The 18,346-nt window shown below is 34.3% G+C and overlaps 7 protein-coding genes across 8 annotated transcripts; 5 read left to right on the top strand and 2 right to left on the bottom strand.

Moving 5' to 3' along the window:
- Nucleotides 1–47: 47 nt before the first annotated feature.
- On the bottom strand, nt 48–380 carry LOC116351460 (BTB/POZ domain-containing protein 6-like; the record flags this gene model as incomplete). The annotated part of the gene is made up of 1 exon (XM_031783560.1): nt 48–380. A coding segment is annotated over exon 1 (333 nt), but the record flags the coding sequence as incomplete, so codon positions are not given.
- A 1,057-nt stretch (nt 381–1,437) lies between these two features.
- On the top strand, nt 1,438–3,366 carry LOC116351455 (BTB/POZ domain-containing protein 3-like). The gene is made up of 3 exons (XM_031783555.1): nt 1,438–1,615; nt 1,685–1,759; nt 1,823–3,366. The coding sequence occupies exon 3, from the start codon at nt 1,901–1,903 to the stop codon at nt 3,233–3,235; it is 1,335 nt and encodes a 444-aa protein (XP_031639415.1). The 5' UTR covers nt 1,438–1,615; nt 1,685–1,759; nt 1,823–1,900; the 3' UTR covers nt 3,236–3,366.
- Nucleotides 3,367–3,738: 372 nt separating this feature from the next.
- On the top strand, nt 3,739–5,628 carry LOC116351459 (DNA-directed RNA polymerases I, II, and III subunit RPABC4-like). The gene is made up of 3 exons (XM_031783559.1): nt 3,739–3,867; nt 5,322–5,414; nt 5,518–5,628. Exons 1-3 carry the CDS (start codon nt 3,807–3,809, stop codon nt 5,538–5,540), a joined length of 177 nt encoding a protein of 58 aa, XP_031639419.1. The 5' UTR covers nt 3,739–3,806; the 3' UTR covers nt 5,541–5,628.
- Nucleotides 5,629–9,585: 3,957 nt separating this feature from the next.
- LOC116351457 (BTB/POZ domain-containing protein 2-like) lies at nt 9,586–11,559 on the top strand. Of its 2 annotated transcripts, XM_031783558.1 has the most exons (4): nt 9,586–9,674; nt 9,843–10,474; nt 10,605–10,732; nt 10,832–11,559. In XM_031783558.1, the coding sequence occupies exons 2-4, from the start codon at nt 9,878–9,880 to the stop codon at nt 11,352–11,354; spliced, it is 1,248 nt and encodes a 415-aa protein (XP_031639418.1). In that variant the 5' UTR covers nt 9,586–9,674; nt 9,843–9,877; the 3' UTR covers nt 11,355–11,559. The 2 variants fall into 2 exon arrangements, with proteins under 2 accessions (XP_031639418.1, XP_031639417.1); XM_031783557.1 differs by having other exon boundaries at nt 10,605–11,559.
- A 361-nt stretch (nt 11,560–11,920) lies between these two features.
- Nucleotides 11,921–13,996, bottom strand: LOC116351456 (BTB/POZ domain-containing protein 3-like). The gene is made up of 4 exons (XM_031783556.1): nt 13,808–13,996; nt 13,663–13,743; nt 12,936–13,578; nt 11,921–12,837 (listed from the first exon to the last, which is right to left on the bottom strand). The coding sequence occupies exons 3-4, from the start codon at nt 13,530–13,532 to the stop codon at nt 12,085–12,087; spliced, it is 1,350 nt and encodes a 449-aa protein (XP_031639416.1). The 5' UTR covers nt 13,533–13,578; nt 13,663–13,743; nt 13,808–13,996; the 3' UTR covers nt 11,921–12,084.
- Nucleotides 13,997–14,296: 300 nt separating this feature from the next.
- LOC116351454 lies at nt 14,297–15,983 on the top strand. Its single transcript, XM_031783554.1, has 2 exons — nt 14,297–14,389; nt 14,451–15,983. Exon 2 carries the CDS (start codon nt 14,488–14,490, stop codon nt 15,925–15,927), a length of 1,440 nt encoding a protein of 479 aa, XP_031639414.1. The 5' UTR covers nt 14,297–14,389; nt 14,451–14,487; the 3' UTR covers nt 15,928–15,983.
- Nucleotides 15,984–16,112: 129 nt separating this feature from the next.
- On the top strand, nt 16,113–17,943 carry LOC116351453. Its single transcript, XM_031783553.1, has 2 exons — nt 16,113–16,315; nt 16,384–17,943. The coding sequence occupies exon 2, from the start codon at nt 16,435–16,437 to the stop codon at nt 17,896–17,898; it is 1,464 nt and encodes a 487-aa protein (XP_031639413.1). The 5' UTR covers nt 16,113–16,315; nt 16,384–16,434; the 3' UTR covers nt 17,899–17,943.
- The last annotated feature ends 403 nt before the right edge of the window (nt 17,944–18,346 follow it).

The following is an 18,346-nucleotide window of genomic DNA, read 5'->3' as shown; positions in this document are numbered from 1 at the left end:
AGAGTTCCTCGAAGAAACATCGCGCATGTATCCATACATTCAGTTACGTTGTATTTATCGCCAAGATACATCACCTTGGCAATATTGTCCATCGTTAATTTTGCCCGTCCCAAATAAAAGAATTGCAAAAATTCCTTAAATTCCGTGGCGTTAGCGTCGGGAATTACAACGTCGATTTTTTCTTTCCATGAATCACTGAACATCGCTCGAAAAACATCGCTAACGCTGCCGAGAAGCAATTTGTGGACGGGAATGCGTTCATCTTTTCCGTCGGCTGACTTACAAATAAAATGGAAATCGGCCGTATCTTTGTTTAAATATAATTGTTCACCAACTGATAAAATACCCTTAATAGCGTAGTCGTTCAATGTGCTTGACATGACGTTCGAAATTCCTTTTATTGAAACCAAATTAATTGTTCTCTCGCTGAAAGGACGAGGTTATCTGAAATAAAAGAGAAAACAAAACATTAAATAATCACGCAGTTTGTGACTCATTTCTTCTTCTTCTTCTTATTCTTCCTAATCTTAATTTCTTACATTCGATAAACAATTGTTACTGTGATACCAAACTGTTTCAGATTAAATGTCGCTGATGTGACTGAGAAAATATGAAAAAACTTAGTTAATTGAAAAATGTTGAAAAGTAAATAAAATTTCGCTGCTTAAATCGTACTTGTTTTGCTTCGTGTCTCTTCTTGTAATATGATCTTCTTGATTTGATTTCTCTTTCGTTTTTCATAAATTTCTTCGTTTTTTTTCGAATGAATTGCGAAGAATGCTTATTATTCTATATTATTATATAATTTGTTTAAAAAATACAGTTAGAAAATTGAATTTCATCACATTTAACCAAAAAGACCGCAAAATAGTTTCAAACGTCATTTGTTCAGCAGAATTTTTGACATTTCAAGTGCATATCAGACAATCGACTTATGTTGACAGTACGTGGTTTGAATAGTCAAAATTCAAATGATCGTTAGTTTTGTTGATAGTAATTTCCGGCTTTATGGCATCATCAATAGAAAAAGGAGTATACAATGCACACATATAGAGGGAAAGAGAAAAATAATTTCAAACTATGTCATTACCAATTTGCCATAGATCATTTACAAATTTCATAAAGAAAAACATTTTTTAAATAAAACCGCCAATGTACATCGCGTGCACAACCAAAGTCAAATTGAAAAAAATGTCTAAAAAATTTACAAAAAAAAAATCAATCGTTGAAACAGTTGAAACCAAATTCTTAAAAAATGAAAATAAAATAAATTTGAAACATTCCAACGAATGTCCAATTCAAATTTGAAATAAATATCGGTTGTCTAACGAATTGAGTGGAACTGTCAAAAGTATTTGTGTACAGATTTTGCCTTCTCCCACAATGACATTTAAAATATTATTGCGTTTGTTATTGATGTATGATTCAGTCTGTATCTTTCTACTGTGATTGTTTGGTTGAGATTTTTTATTGCATTTTTGGCGCTCTAATTACGTTTGTAATCGCAACCAGAGATTTTTTTTAGAAATAACTATCACCCAAAAGAACAAAACAAAAGCGGATCAAAGAAACGTTTTAAATGATCAATGATCATATTACAGCTCGATAAACACAAGTACATTTCAAGCAATTCACTTTCATATTTTGTTTAACTTTTTCATCGTAATTTTTTATATTTTCTAAGATTTATTGAGTGAGCGTTCCATCGTCACGAAAGCCAATCGAAGCAAGTTTGTCTGGTGTCACCGAAAATTTTAAGGTAAGAATTTCGAGAAAGGAAATAAAACTATGTGATTCATCATTAGTTCCTCCTCTATTTCAGTGGCTCGTTGATATCAACGAGATTTGGTTTTAATTCGGCATCTTGATTCCGTGAACGAATTTCGGCAATCCATTAGCCATGTCAACCAAAACTCTCGAATATGCGATCAAAGGTATTTTATTAACCGGCCAAGATTTGTATTTGAGTGAAATAATGGCCGATTTCCACTTCATTTGTAAGTCATCCGATGGGTCCGATGAGCGCATTCCGGTGCACAAATTGCTCTTGGCCGGTATCAGCGATGTTTTCCGAGCAATGTTCCATGGATGGAAGGAGAAAGTCGATGTTGTGCTTCCCGATGCCACAGCCGCCGAATTCAAGGAATTTTTACAATTCTTCTACTTGGGACGGGTAAAATTGACAATGGACAACATAGCCAAGGTTATGTACCTTGGAGACAAATACAACGTCACCGAATGTATTAATGCATGTGTAAAATTTCTGCGCCAAACTCTTACCGACGACAACTATTGCTGTGGCTTCTGGCTTGCCATTCTCTACAATCAAAGCGATTTAAAACGATTCTGTGAGCTGATGATTGCCATCAATACGAAAGCGGTCTTTTCATCGGCCAGTTTTTTGCAATGCGACAAAGACGTGCTGGGCCACATTTTGCGAATGGACACACTGACTTGTTCGGAATCAAAAGTCTTTCGAGCGTGCATGGAATGGGTGAAAAGTACTAGTGGAGCGACTGAACTGACAAGAGCCATTGTTCAAAAGTGTCTCGGCCATTTATTTTACGAGTTTTCCTTCAAATCGATGACACCACAACAGTTTGCCAGACTTGTTCCATCATATGGCCGCATATTTTCGGTTGAAGAATACAGTGATATCACTCAATCGACAGCGATTCAACATTTCAAGCCAAATATCTTCAAACAAACACCTCGAACTACAAATCTTTATTTCGATGACATGGAAAAGATAGAATGTGATCGACTGGTCGCATTGGACTTTTCACGGAGTCCATATTGTATCAAAAGTATTGAAACGACCGTTTTTTCCGTCAATGAACCACTGCTTCTAAGGCAAATCGAGTTCAGCCAAGTGGGCGAATTTAAATCGAATGAATACTGTGCCATCGTCAAATTGTCGACCGAAATAAAAATCGTACAATTGACAAAATCAGCAACTTCTAACGTAGAACTTAGTCTGTATGAAGGGAATACGTACTTGAAATCGGAACTCACTTATATGACTTTGTCGAAGCCAATTCTTATTAGGCCGGGAGTCATGTATGAAATTCAAATGAAACAAACACCAACACAGAACTTCTGCACAGGAAACATTCTAAAGACCGAGGTTCAAATGGAATCGAACATCATTGTACAGTTTCATCGCGATCCGATCGTGGGAAATGATATTGTCGCCAGAGGAATGATTCGCAAACTTGAATTCTATCGATTTTAAATATTACCAACTAAACGAGTCTTTGTCATCAAACGCAATTAAATATATAATAAGTTTTTGGTTTGAAAATCATTCCAATGATATCAATTTCATTTTTTAAACAATTTATAAAAGAAAGAAATAGTACTGAATAAAGCAAAACCATTTTTAAGAGAAAAGAAATCATTTTGAGGCACATTTTTTTTAACTTGCAATTTTATTTTCTCATTCGGTTTTTTGTAGAACGTCTGCGAATTTTACTCAAACGAAATTCCATTTTATGTTTGAATTTTCGCTCCAATGTCGACTACGCTGTTGGTTTGTTATTGTTTACACTTGAATGTGTGTTGTCTGCTTTTCATTATGATTGTATTAGTGAGCTCTAGTTATATGTGTGCAACTTGTTGAATTGTTTCTTCTGGTGTGGCGACAAACGGATATTCAGTGAATTAAGATTTGACGTGCTACTGTATAAAGGTAAGGTGTCAAAATTCTATTTTGTCAAATTGTGTGATTTATTCGGATTCACAACGTCCCGGTGCTTGAAATTTGTGATTTTTCTAATTTAATTTCGATTTTATATTAATTAACGATGTCTGAACCGAGCTCCAAGGATACAGTACTCAAAACAGCCATGGTTTACGTTTGTGGCGGTAAGATTTTACAAATCATAATTTAATGAAATTGTTTTACACAAACATTGGTGTAATTAGCATACGAATGTTTTCTGAATTGTTTTAAACTACGTAGGTTGCTCCATAATTTTTTTTAAAATGGTACTTATAGTGTTGCCCGATGTAAACCATTGTCATATTCGTAAAGTTTGATGTTTTGGTATGTATTCGTGCCCTGAACCTTTTGTCGTACGAACGCTATTTGTATTGTTTACAGTGACTGGTAAACTGCGACTCAACAAAAAAATGAATTTTACACGTGAAGATTTTCGTAAAATGATTTACTACGATTTTCGAAGTAAATTATCTCAACAACAGTGTTTCGATCGACTTCATTTGGCCTTTGGCAATGAAGCACCAACCCTTCAGACAATTTATAACTGGTACCGAGAATTCCGTTGCGGTCGTAGTTCGCTCAAAGACGAGTTTCATACAGGTCGTCCAAAATCAGCTGTTGTGCCACAAAACATCGATGCTGTCAGAAAACTGATTATGGAAGATCGTCATGTGACCTACCGTGAGATTGAGGCATCTTTGGGCATTTCATCCCACAGCATACATACAATTTTGCATGAACATTTAGCTGTAAAAAAGATTTGCTCTCGTTGGATCCCACATAAATTGACCGATGAACAAAAAATGGCTCGTGTGAGTTGGTGTAAAGAAATGCTCAAGAAATTCAATCGTGGTGCTTCAAAAGACGTTAATAAAATCGTCACTGGTGACGAATCGTGGATATATGCCTATGAGCCCGAAACGAAACAGCAGTCGACTGTATGGGTCTTCCAAAATAAAGATAACCCAACGAAAGTTGTTCGAGCAAGAAGCACTTCGAAGCGAATGGTCGCCTGTTTTTTCGGGAGAAGTGGTCATGTGGCAACCGTTCCACTAGAGGATCGTAAGACCGTCAATTCTGATTGGTATACCACCATTTGTTTGCCCGAAGTGTTTGGTGAAATAAGAAAAAACAACCACCGTCGCAAAATAATTCTTCATCACGATAATGCGAGCTCTCACACATCTTTTCAAACTACTCGATTTTTGACCGGTCAAAACATCGAACTGATGGGTCATCCACCGTACAGTCCTGACCTGGCACCCAATGACTTTTTTTTGTTCCCAAGCGTGAAGAAAAAACTACGTGGTCAACGATTTTCGACACCAGAAGAAGCAGTTGAAGCGTTCAAAACACACGTTTTGGAGATATCACTTTCGGAGTGGCACGAATGCTATGACAAATGGTTTCATCGAATGCAAAAGTGTATCGATCATCTCGGGGAATATTTTGAAAAACAATAAAACCATTTTCGACAAAAAACAACTGTGTTATATATGTTTTTAAAAAAAATTATGGAGCAACCCTCGTATCTGTATCTGTATCTTTTAATCGATTTGTATTTTTCAATGCCAATGCTGTTTTTTGTTGTTGCCAGAATGTCACTGCGAAAACGAGATGCGACCAAAAGATGCAATTCGGTGCCGTGAATGTGGTTATCGGATCATGTACAAAAAACGTACAAAGCGATGTAAGTATATGCAGGAATAGTTGAGGACAAATACTTTATTCCTTTTTTAAATGCAGAAACATAACTTTTTTTGTATATATACGGTTTAATGTTTTTTTTTCAGTGATTGTGTTCGACGCCCGCTAATCAAAACACAAATGGATGGATTAATGTAATTTCTCTTACTAGACTTAAAATGCAATCGGATCAATAAAGTTTGAAATTACAAATTGAACGTTTTTTTTGTTACATTTTGTTTGGTTTTTTGTCAAGTTCAAGGTTGAAATATAAATGCAAATACAGATGTAATAGCAGATGTAAATAGTCTTTTATACGAAACTGTGAAAATAATTCGACTAATAAAATGTAGCTGTTTCGGTAGAATCCACTGATAATGACAAGCATGCTTATGCATATATGCCGCTTTGTCATAGACGTCTTTCATAATATATGATAACGTTATATATGATGAGTTTCGACAGAAACGGAACTAACATCAAATCGTACAGAATTTTACTTTTCCGCACACATAGTGTAAGGTGAAAAGTATTGTAATCGGTCAAAATTTTGAAAACTTCAGAAACATGTTTTCTGGACGTTTCTGAGGTCAGAGAACCCGAATCAGGCCGTTTTGAGCATGGTTTATGTTAATCTGTACGTCGTACGTTGTACGTCGTACGCAAAATTTGTTAGCAAGATTGCGCTCATCGTAGAAACTTAATTCAAAATCTGACTTTACAGGATGATTGGGGGTCCCGAGGAATAGAAATCATTAGCTTTTGAGCGACTTTGGTTGATGGAAAAAAATGTCATGCCTGTAGTGATACCTATGAAAAAGAGTCCAATTTTCGCGAATTTTCGTCCAGAAGTCATACTTAATGTGGACTTAAACACTCAAAAATATGTATTGGGGGGTTTTTTGGCACGAGAAAACCGAAATCGACGTTAGTTTTGAGATACAATCAATTTTTGATACAGTTTCCTTAAAAAAATCACAAAAAAATTGAATTTTTGTATGGAAGCCATGCCTGTATGCTACCTTAATTACGTGAAACTTTGCACAGTCTATTTTTTACACAAAAAAATAACATTCCAAAAGTTTGAAGATATTTCAATTAAAATTAGGGGTACCTCCCATACAAAATTTCCAATTATTGGCTCAAAAACGAATATTTTGTATGGGAGGTACTCTTAATTTTGGTTGAAATTTCTCCAAACCCTCCGAATGTTATTTTTTTGTGAAAAAAATAACCTGTACAAAGTTTTACGCCATTAAGGTAGAATACAGTCATGGCTCCCATACAAAAATCCAAATTTTTTGTGACTTTTGTTATGAAAAGTGTTTCAAAAATAATTTTTATGGCAAAATTAACGTCAGACATGTTTTTTATAGTGTTTTATAAGAAAATAGAATACTTTCAAATGTCGTACAAATGGGTTCAACATGAAAGTGTGAAAAATCTTTTGCGAGTACTTCTGCTATTAAATTAAAAACCTTTACGCCGCTTGAATGGTTTGAAAAATCGAACAAATGTTATTTTGAACTTTCTTAATAAAATACGCAACTACCACCGTGCGGAAAAGTTCGTCTTACTCCCGTAAGACTCTTTATTTTAATACTCGCATTCAATTTGATGCGCGGAACATTTGTGTGAAGCAGACGTTTAGATTTTGTTCAATATTTTTCAAGTCACAGATTTTCGGTAAATTATTTGGTGAAAGCTTAATTCCAACGTTGTTAAACTTCAATATAAGCAAATTAGTTTGGTGTTGGCGGGAATTTGAAAGTAAAAACCGGTTGAGGCGTATTATAATCCCCATTTCTCCAGAATAAGAGTGTTGTTGCAACCAATGTCGGCGGTCATGTCAAGCACATCCTTCAATTACGCGATCAATGGCATTTCATCAACGCGTGAAAATTTATATTTGAACGAGAAGTTTTCCGATTTTAACTTTATTTGCAAATCAGCCGATGGATTGGATGAAATTATTCCGGTTCACAAATCCTTTTTGGCGAGCGTAAGCGATGTGTTCGATGTGATGTTCAGTGATACATGGAAAGGGAATGTGGCCGTTGTGATTCCTGATGCAACATCCGCTGAATTCAAGGAATTTTTACAATTCTTTTACTTAAGACGTGCAACATTAACAACGGACAACATCGAAAGAGTCATGTATCTCGGAGACAAATACAATGTGTCAGAATGTATGAATGCGTGTGTAAAATTTCTTCATCGAATTCTTACCGAAGACAATATTTGTTGGGGCTACAGTCTTGCCATTCTCTACAATCAAAATGATTTGAAACGATTCTGTGAACTGATAATCGCCAGCAAAACAAGAGCAGTTTTTTCATCGGTCAGTTTTCTGGAATGCAACGAAGAAGCACTTGGTCACATTTTAAAAATTGACCCATTGTCTTGTTCTGAAGTGGAAGTATTTGAAACATGTATGGAATGGGTAAAAAGGACTAGTGGGGCGGCCGAACTGACAAGAGAAATCATTCAAACGTATCTTGGTGATTTGATTTACGAAATTCGCTTCAAATCGATGACACTACAACAATTTGCAACTCTCATTCCATCGTATGGCGGTTTATTCTCAGCAGATGATTACAGAGAAATTATTCTATTGATTTCGAAATCATATTCTTTTGAACGATCCAGATTCAGCCAAAATTACCGAATTCCATTTGAAAGTCTTCAGTTTTGTGAAATGGGAAGGATCGAATGTGACCGCTCATTTCCAAACGAGTTTTCACGTATTCCTTATTACCTCCAAAGCATCGAAAAGACCACATTCACCGTCAACCAACCGATGTTGTTGCACCTAATCGTGTGCAGCCAAATAGCCGAATATAGAAACAATGACTACTATCCTATAGATAGTCTATCAGCTAAAATGAAAATTGTTGAAATCACTCAATATTCTCCATACAATGGGAAAATTGTTTTTTATACTGAAGATATTCGTCTGCAATCTTTGAATACATCGAAAATAAAATTGCCCACGCCAATCCTAATCAGACCCGGAATTACGTATGAAATTCAAATGGAACAAACACCATCACCGAATTGCTGCACTGGCACTATGCTGAAGACTGAGGTTCAAATGGAATCGGACTTTACTGCACAGTTTTATGGCGATTCGATCGTTGGCATTGATGGCGTTGCAAGAGGATTGATTCGATATCTTGAATTCTATCGAATTTAAATATATTTTTAAAATGATCGAAGATAAGATTTTTTTAAATCACAAAATTATTATTTAAATGTCACTTGATTGTAATTTCATTTGCTAATCTGTAGAAATTTCATTCAATTGATTGTAGCTGTCAAAAATTTTCGGAGAATTTATTTGTTATTGTTTAATACAAATATACACAATACACAATATTGTGTGTAGCCGGCATTCAATCGTTTTAGTATAAAAACATCAAATACTCACACAGTATGAAAATATATTTAGTATTAGTGGACGATTACACGGACACAGTATAAACAATAAACTAGATTTTTTGCGATTTATACTTTGTTTATATCAAAACGACATACATAGAATATATACAGGGTGTCTCATATAAATGGGCCACTACTGAGGGCATAAATTCCGATTTTTTCTTCTGTTGGTATAATTTTTAAAAATCTGCTCCGATTTAGGAAATAAATTTCTACGAATTTCTATCGGAGTAGATTTTTGAAAACTATACCAACAAAAGAGAAAAATGAAATTTATACCCTCAGTAGAGGTTCACTTATATGAGACACCCTGTATATTGATTCTATTCGAATGATAACGATCCTTCGGACGAAAAATCTTTTTTGGCAAGCGTAAGCGATGTCGAATTTAAGAAATGCACAACATTCACTTTGGATCCACTTTGAATGATAAAAATTAAACGAAAACCATCTTGGTCGATTGTTGAGCGCTTTTTTCTACTTTGGATTGAACGAAATAACATCTTATATTTACATTTTTCCGCCCATATTTTGATTACACGTTCGTGGCGTGTGATAGATTAGAGGAACAAAGTAAGAATATTAATCAAGTCCTAAAACTTTCGGACGATTCATTTGTTGTTATCAATTGGACGATTACATAGGCTCAGTATAAACAATACACTGAGATTTCTATTAGACACTGTCTAGTAGTATGACATACTAATACGACTTACATTGATCATTGTATTTGATACATTCGGATGAAAAATCCACAGTTACATGAGCCGATTTTATGAAGCAGTCGTTCTTTTTTTGTTTTCTTCAACATTTTTTACATCAGGTTTGTTTGTATTTTTATTAAATTATTAAGTGAGCATTTACAATTACAAATCTCAGCGTCTGATGTTAACAGAATTGTTGTTTTTTGAATTTTGGAATAAAGAATTTTGATATGTCCTATTCTCCAAAAAAGGAGTGTGAATATTCATTAATTTTTCTCTAATTTCAGAAAAATAGTGTTTTTGAAAACCATTTTCATCAGTCATGTCAAGCATATCGAACGATTACGCGACCAATGGCATTTTATCAATTGGTAAAACATTATATTTGAACGAGAAGTTTTCCGATCTTCGCTTTATTTTCAACTCATCCGATAGATGTGATGAAATTATTCCGGTTCACAAATCCTTTTTGGCAGCCGTAAGCAATAAGTTTGATAATTTGTTCAGTGATTCTTGGAAAGGGAAAGTGGACGTTGTGATTCCTGACGCAACAGCCGCTGAATTCAGGGAATTTTTACAATTCTTTTACTTGGAACGGGCAACATTAACAATGGACAACATTAAAAAAGTCATGTGCTTCGGAAAGGAATACAATGTGCCAGAATGTATGAATGCGTGTGTAAAATTTCTGCAACGAAATCTGACCGAAGACAATATTTGTTGGGGCTACGATCTTGCCATTTCTTATGATCAAATTGCTTTGCAACGATTTTGCAAAATAGTGATCGCGATCAATACAGAAAAGGTTTTTTCATCGGCCAGTTTTCTCACATGCAAAAAAGAGACGCTTGGCAATATTTTGGAAATGGAATCGTTGTCTTGTTCCGAAGCGGAAGTGTTTAAGGCATGCATGAGATGGGTAAAAAGATAGGGGCAATTCACTTAAAAATTGCCTTTCTATTATTTAATAATTGTTATTGATTCTTTTTCGATTATTTGTCGATTATTTTAAATTAATTCTATTCTTTTCTTTTATGATTCTCCCCTAGGTAAAAAATGTCAGTAAAAATAAATTGACAAGAGAAATCATTCAAGTTCACCTCGGTGAATTATTTTTCAAAATTCGCTTCAACTCGATGACATTACATCAGTTTGCCGATCTCATTCGAAACAATATGTACGGTGGCTTATTTTTAGCAGATGAATACAGAGAAATTGTTCAATCGATTGCGAAACAATATAATTTTAATCCAACCATTTTCAACCAAAATCATAGAATTCCGTTTGAAAATCTGCCTTTTTCGGAAATGATCAAATGCGATCGCTTATTGTCACTCGATTATGCACGGACTCCGTATTACATCAAAAGTGTTGAAAAGACCCAATTTTCCATCAATCATCCGATGCTGTTGAAACAGATTGAATGCAGCATAATAAGCATTTATGCATCGAATCAATACTATCCTGTTGAGGATCTGCAAACTGAATTGGAAATCATTCAAGTTTCTGTAGCGGCTCCTGATGGCGACAAAGTCGTTCTTCATCGTGGAAATTATCATCTGACTAATTTTTGTGCAAGAAATATAACTTTGACGAAGCCGATCCTTGTGAGACCGGGTTTTTTGTATGAAATTCAGCTGAAACAAAGTCCACCACCAAATTGTAGCACTGGTGACATCCTGAAGTTGAAAGTTCAACTCGATTCGAACATTAACGTACAGTTTCATCATGATTCATACATGAAAATTGATAAAGTTGCAAGAGGAGTCGTTCGAAAACTTGGGTTCCATCGTATTTAAAACTGATAACGAGCTATCTTCAAAACAAAATAAAGTCCGAAAATGGGGATACAAACAATTTCAATATTCCGTCATTATCTAAATCAGTCGACCAATTCGACAATTCAAATAGTTGCATTAATCTCTGCGATTTCCAAATAGATTAGAATATAAGTGAACAAGTCAAAAATGTTTAATGAGAGCAATTATGCGGGTCTATTTCATATTATCGGCTTACAATTTATGTGTTGAAAAAAAAATGATTCAAAAATGAAATAAAATCAATATTTGAACTTAATTTTTTGAATTTTTCTCAACTGTAAATCTGTTGAAAATTCAACTATGGTGGTCTAGATTATGGGTAACTAAAAAATTTCAAAAATCATATAAAATTTTAACAAAAACAAAATACAAAACCCAACGATTTGTTGATTGATTGTCAGAACTTTTATTATACTGAATGCATTTCGGTCGCATTACTGTGCAGCCATCATCAACGAAACACGCTGTTACACTTAAAAAAAAATTCAAAAAATTAGAAAAAACATCAAATAAGCAGTAGCGAAAAACAATGTATACGTGTGAGAAAAGCGGATTTGTTAAACAAACAAAAAAACTTAAATGTTAACATTTTTGAATTTTCACAATTGACGTTTGCATTGGCACTTCAAAACTTCAGGAGTCAGAATTTGCGATAAAAACAACATAAATGTCGTTTGTAATCCTAATGAAGAATACACGTTTAGCATTATTAAACTCGATAAAATGCAATCTTGTGTACAATCCCTCTAGCGACTTTATCCCTTTCTCCGATCGGATCGCGATAAAACTGTATCAAAATATTCGATTCCAATTGAACTTCGGTCTTGAGAATGTTGCCGGTGCAGTAGTTTGGCGGTGGTGTTTGTTTTAGTTGAATTTCATACATAAAGCCCGGTCTAACAAGTTTTGTCTTCGAAAAATTTATATATGTAAGTTCAGATTTCAAGTGAAATTTCTTATCATGAAGAATGATTTCTTCGTCAGAAGATTCCGATTCGCTAACTTGAACGATTTTTATTTCAGTCGACAAGCCGTCTATGGGAAAGTAATCATTTGACTTGTATTCACATACTTGGCTGCATACAATTTGCTGCAACACCATCGGTTGGTTCACCGAAAATACAGTCTTCTCAATATTTTTGATGTAATATGGGCTCGTTGAAAAGTTTAACGCCATAAGGCGGTCGCATACAATTTTTTCGCTTTCATTGAACTGAAATTTTTTAAATGATGTTCTCAGTGTTTGTTTGAATGCATTCGGTTCAAAGTGCGATAATGCAGTCAATTGAACAATTTCTCTGTACTCATCTGATGAGAATAAACGGCCATAGATTGAAGCAAGATAGCCAAATTGCTGTGGTTTTATTGATTTGAAGCGAATTTCGTAAATCAAATCACCAAGATACGTTTGAATGATTTCTCTTGTCAATTCTTCCAGTTCCAATCCACAAGCACTTTTTACCTAGGGGAGAATCACAAAAGAAAAGAATAGAATTAATCAAAAATAATCGACAAATAATCGAAAAAGAATCTTTAAATGAATTGCCCCTAGCTTTTTACCCATTCCATACATGCTTCAAATACATCTACTTCGGAACAAGATAGTGAATCCATTTTCAAAATATGCTCTAGCGCATCTTTGCTGCATTCCAGAAAACTGGCCGATGAAAAAACTGCTCTTGTTTTGCTGGCGATTATCAGTTCACAGAATCGTTTCAACTCGTTTTGATTGTAGAGAATGGCAAGACTGTAGCCAAAACAAATATTGTCTTCGGTAAGAATTCGATGCAGAAATTTTACACACGCATTCATACATTCGGGCACAATGTATTTGTTTCCGAGATACATGACTCTTTCGATGTTGTCCGTTGTTAATTTTGCCCGTTCCAAGTAGAAGAATTGTAAAAATTCCCTGAATTCAGCGGCCGTTGCATCAGGAATCACAACGTTCACTTTTCCTTTCCATGTATCACTGAACATCACATCGAACACATCGCTTACGCTCGCCAAAAAGGATTTGTGAACCGGAATAATTTCATCCAATCCATCGGCTGATTTGCAAATAAAGCTAAAATCGGAAAACTTCTCGTTCAAATATAGTGTTTTACCAGTTGTTAAAATACCATTGATCGCGTAATCGTACGATTTGGATGACATGATTATTGATCGAAATTTATTCACAAAACCAAATTAAATATTCTCTCTGAAATAAAAAAAAGTATATTTTTATTATCATTTTTTTTCTTCTTCTTCCTCTTCTTATTCTTCAACCTATAAAATATCTGACCTTGAATTTTGATCGACACAAGAAAATTTACTCTGACCAAAGTTAGATTTTGCTTATTTATTTAGGTCTCACTCAACAACTCTGGAAAAAATATGAAAGAAAATTTGACGTTGAGGTATATTCTCGTATATAAACTACATTATACTTGTTTTGCTTTGTGTATGTCGTTGGTGATCAATGATCCTTAAAAATTCGGTTTGATTTCATTTAACTTTAGTTTTTTCTATAAATTGTTTCGCTTGGTTGTGATCACTTATGAAGCATGACATCAAATGTAAAAATTTAAATTAAAAGATCACACAAAATGTCGCGCTTTAACAATCGAGATGTGTGGTTTAACAGGTAAGCAAATCGAATTGAACAACAAAAAACCCGCAAAAAGTAATAAAACTGTCATTTATCCAGAAAGCAGGTAGAAATGAATGGATTTGACATTTTCCGTTCATATTAGACAATAGACACTCATTCAAATTGGAATCGATTTGAATATCGTGGAATGGACATTTCAACTTCTTTCTAAATTTCGAGTTTGCCTAACCAAAGGCTTATGTCAAATACGTATCTATGTATGCGTGTATCGGTTGTTCGTGTTTTGACAGTGTCATGTAGCCGGTAGATCAGATTAGAAATGTCATGATTATTTCATCAATTGTGAAATAGGTTTTTTATAAAATTAATTTTTAAAATTAATAACAATATAAAGACATTCTTCGGCAGCCAAGCTCAGGTATTTTCAAGAATTTTTATTCAAAATTTATAATAATTTATTTTGTGTTCTTTTCCATCAGTAATTCAGAAGAACTGTTTCGTCACTCATAGGAAGAAATGAGTCAATCGCGTGATTTTAGAGAATTTATGCAACCGGTTGCTGGTTCATCGTATGGCGAAAATTCACCGAAATTATTCAAATTGAATATCGATTGTCTTGAAACAATATTCGACTATTTGTCATTGACGGATTTACATTCATTCGGTCAAACGTGTACGAGAATGCAAAAGGTGGCCGGTACATATTTCAACCAGAATTACTCAAGTGCCAATCATTCATGGTGTATCAATGGAATTCATACAAATTGGATTGCAACGTGGGCATTCAATCAATTTGTGCCAAGCATTTCTATCGACCAGTTCCATTACAACTTGGATATCAACAAATGCAATGCAATAAATCGCATTCATCTCTACGATTTACGATTAGATCAGAATAAAATTAAACGATTCAAACGAATCTTGGACCGTGTGGAAACGTTCCAATTCAATCGCTGTGCTGTTGATGACTTTTATGACTTGATATTGAAACACTGTACAAATTTAAAACGATTGTATGTTCAACGGAATACTTCAATTTACCCAGAAGAAAGTAGATACACTTGGTTGCAATACGAATATCCTACTCTTGAGCATCTGGAATTTATACCGTCATCAGATGATGCACATGTTTTTGAACTGAACATATTTTTCATGCTTAATAAAAGCGTTCAAAGATTTTCGACTAGTGAACATTTCTTATGGAACAATCGTCTAATGTTTTTAAATTTTGACGCAAAATTGGACATATTGGAAATTAAAGAAAATAATGTCTTTAATAGAAACAACAGTCCGGAAAGCGGTACATTGTTTTGGAAGTTATTAAACCAACTGTACAATCAAGGTTTTTATAAACGTCTGTATTATTGTATCGATAATGACATTGATAAGGGTCTCAGCATGGAATTGGGTGCGGTCAAAGGTCTTGAGTCATTGCAGTTTTTCACATTTATTGATGTGAGTATTTGCAATGGTTTAGCTCAACTCACCAATCTAAGGGAATTAAGGATTAAAACATCGAATAACATCGATATGGACATTTTAGCCCGTGGTCTTGTGAAACTTGAACGTCTTTGCATTGAAGGAACCATTAATGATATTATACCATTTATTCGTCGATCGACAATATTGAAGAAAATCAATTTGTTGCAGAAATGCCAAATGAATCAATTGTTTGAGAATGTAGATTGCAAAACTTTTAATTTGGTGAAATTGAACGCAGAGCGTGCCAGACTGCCGGGAGCACAAAAAGTGATCATTCATGTAAGCGAGGATCTATACTTGAAAACGAAATGGTCGGCAAGAAACGGTGACACTGACTTGAGCGTAATAGAGTTGCGACGAGCTGATTCGTATCAATGGGATCCCTATTTTTCAGTTGAACGTTCAAAAGCATTCCTGTTACAAAAAATATCCCAAAATAGTTCATTTTATGTTTTCGACTTGCAATCGTTTTAAGTCGATTGAATTTTCCAAGTAATTCCGGAAAAATTATATCATTTTTACCAAATTCAAACAATGACAAAAAAATCTCTATTTTTTTTAACAAAATACTGTATGTAAAAGATTTTAATTTTTAGTCGATATTTAGCTTAAGTTAGATATAATTGTATTCGTCGGATTTTATTTACTTTTCACATATATTTAGATTAATATTTTCAAATACAGAACGAAGAGTGTCAAAAGACGGCATTTGTCTATTCTTTCAAACAAGTTATTAGACAGTCGATACGAACACACAGATGGGTGTCAACTATCTAAATAGACAAATCAAAAGTGACATAAAATGTCATCTGTCATTCTAGTGTGTTATCAATAAATAAAATACATATCAACAGTCTCACAGGTTTTTTTTAACTTTTCCTTTATCTCATTTCACATCAAATATTTTCTGTATATTTTCCAACTTTTCAGGACAAACTGTGGATTTAGGAAAATCAAAATACTTCGATCGGACGACTAAAAATGAGCCACAAAGAGTGTAGTACAGCTACGCCGTGCAGCATTAAAGTGAATCAGTTATCTCAATTGGATCTAAGTCTGAATCAAATGTCTCTTGCCGCTCAATCTATCGAAAAACAACCATCTCCGATTGAACCATCGTTGTTACCGGCCATTTTTAGTCTTCATGTCGACTGTTTTTTCGAAATATTTGAATATTTGGGCCTGAAAGACTTGCATTCGTTCGGTAAAACATGCAAGCAAATGCACAAAGTGGCCGGTGAATATTTTATGGAAAATTACTCGGCTGTGAAAAATGTATGCGAGCTCGATAGAATCCATACATGTTTTGTGGATAAAAATGGGCGTATTAACAAATCCATTCAAACATCGAATTTTCTACAATACATGCCGATCCTTTCAATTCGTGGCCCAATCATCCATTCACTATACTACCTTTGTTCGCGCACCAAAGATTGTGTATCAACCATTCATATATGTTTTATCGATGGCCATCTATCTATTGAACACAATTTCATCAAAAACATATTCCATCCACAAATAGAAACAATTCAATCACAAAATGTCCGTATTTCAGGCGATTTTCACGAATTGGCTCTGAAGTTTTGTACGAACTTGAAGCGGTTATATTTACAACGAACATCATTTGATGACCATCACTACACATGGCTATTGAATGACTATCCAAATCTTTTGCACTTGGAAATAACACCAATAGTACCATTTCACGCCAATGGATTGAATAATTTTTTTACACGTAATGCAAATGTACAGCGTTTTTCGACTACGCCACAAATGCTATGGCATAATAAAGATACGTTTCTAAATTCAACCGCAACATTGGACACATTTGAAATTAAGGAGTTTGAGTGTTACGGAAATAACATTGAGTCGATTTGGTGCTTGTTGAATCAACTGTACAAAAAGGGGTTCTATAAGAGGGTTTTTATTTATATAAAATCCATTGACGCTCATCGCTGTACTCAATTGGCTTCGGTTGATGGTCTGGATTTACTGTGTATTCAATGGTTTTCAACGGGATTCAATTTATCGATTTTTAGCAATTTGAAAGAACTAATCATTTTGGATCGATTGTACGCTGTTGACATAGAGCATTTGGCAAGGAGTTTGGCGACATTGGAACGCCTTTATGTGAAGGATGCAAGCATTGATGATATTGTGCCATTCATTCGTCTGTCACCGACATTGAAAAAAATGAAAGTGATACCAAGAGATAGAAAGAGCTTCAACGGTGCCATGTTGGACATAGCGAAGCTAAACAAAGAACGAGCTGAGTTGACAGGAGCCAGGAAATTAACGATTTATACAAGGGACGATGTGTTTTTGACCACTAAATGGAACACCAAAGATGGCAACATCGACCAAAGCTTTCTTAAAATTAGACGAATGGATTCGTATGAATGGGAACATCATTATTGTGATACATATTTTATTGGAAAAAATTGAAATTGTTGAAGAATTTTTTTTATACTTTTGAATTTTAATTTTAGTTGAACCGAAAATTAAATTGACATTTTTTATGAACAAAAAAAAATTAAAACTTATTTGATTGGCCACACATCGCATGAAAAATGTATAAAAGAAGAAATTAATTAGCTGTCGTGACTCATAACTCGTGAGTAACGATTTCGTGCTCTGAATGCAGTTCTCAAAAAGTATAAAAGGAATGGACGGACTTCACTTTCTAATCAGATGAGAGTGTATACTTTTTTTTGCTTTGATAAACATTTTTAATATTTGTATAAAAAAATTCCACATCTTCAGAGATTCGTGCACTTTTGTAAGTAAATAATAATTCCCAAATAAGTGTAATAAGATGAACCAAAATATTTACGAAAAATCCGGAATATGTATTTAATTTTTGTGAAGTTACAAATTAAAAAAAAATCATAGC

This window comes from Contarinia nasturtii, unplaced genomic scaffold (assembly GCF_009176525.2).
Source record: "Contarinia nasturtii isolate CC-2019 unplaced genomic scaffold, AAFC_CNas_1.1 Cnas_scaffold_5500, whole genome shotgun sequence".
Lineage (NCBI taxonomy): Eukaryota > Metazoa > Arthropoda > Insecta > Diptera > Cecidomyiidae > Contarinia > Contarinia nasturtii.
Note: the sequence above shows the minus strand (reverse complement) of the source record. Positions and strands in the feature narration are given on the sequence as shown.

Bases quoted from the DNA above. Each gene is read 5' to 3' on its own strand.
- LOC116351456 (XM_031783556.1), bottom strand. From the start codon at position 13,532: ATGTCATCCAAATCGTACGATTACGCGATCAATGGTATTTTAACAACT. The intron at 12,838-12,935 runs GTAAAAAGCTAG...ATTCTCCCCTAG, and splicing joins TTGAAGCATGTATGGAATGG to GTAAAAAGTGCTTGTGGATT.
- LOC116351454 (XM_031783554.1), top strand. From the start codon at position 14,488: ATGAGTCAATCGCGTGATTTTAGAGAATTTATGCAACCGGTTGCTGGT.
- LOC116351459 (XM_031783559.1), top strand. From the start codon at position 3,807: ATGTCTGAACCGAGCTCCAAGGATACAGTACTCAAAACAGCCATGGTT. The intron at 3,868-5,321 runs GTAAGATTTTAC...TGTTGTTGCCAG, and splicing joins CATGGTTTACGTTTGTGGCG to AATGTCACTGCGAAAACGAG. The intron at 5,415-5,517 runs GTAAGTATATGC...TTTTTTTTTCAG, and splicing joins CAAAAAACGTACAAAGCGAT to TGATTGTGTTCGACGCCCGC.
- LOC116351455 (XM_031783555.1), top strand. From the start codon at position 1,901: ATGTCAACCAAAACTCTCGAATATGCGATCAAAGGTATTTTATTAACC.
- LOC116351453 (XM_031783553.1), top strand. From the start codon at position 16,435: ATGAGCCACAAAGAGTGTAGTACAGCTACGCCGTGCAGCATTAAAGTG.
- LOC116351457 (XM_031783557.1), top strand. From the start codon at position 9,878: ATGTCAAGCATATCGAACGATTACGCGACCAATGGCATTTTATCAATT. The intron at 10,475-10,604 runs GTAAAAAGATAG...ATTCTCCCCTAG, and splicing joins TTAAGGCATGCATGAGATGG to GTAAAAAATGTCAGTAAAAA.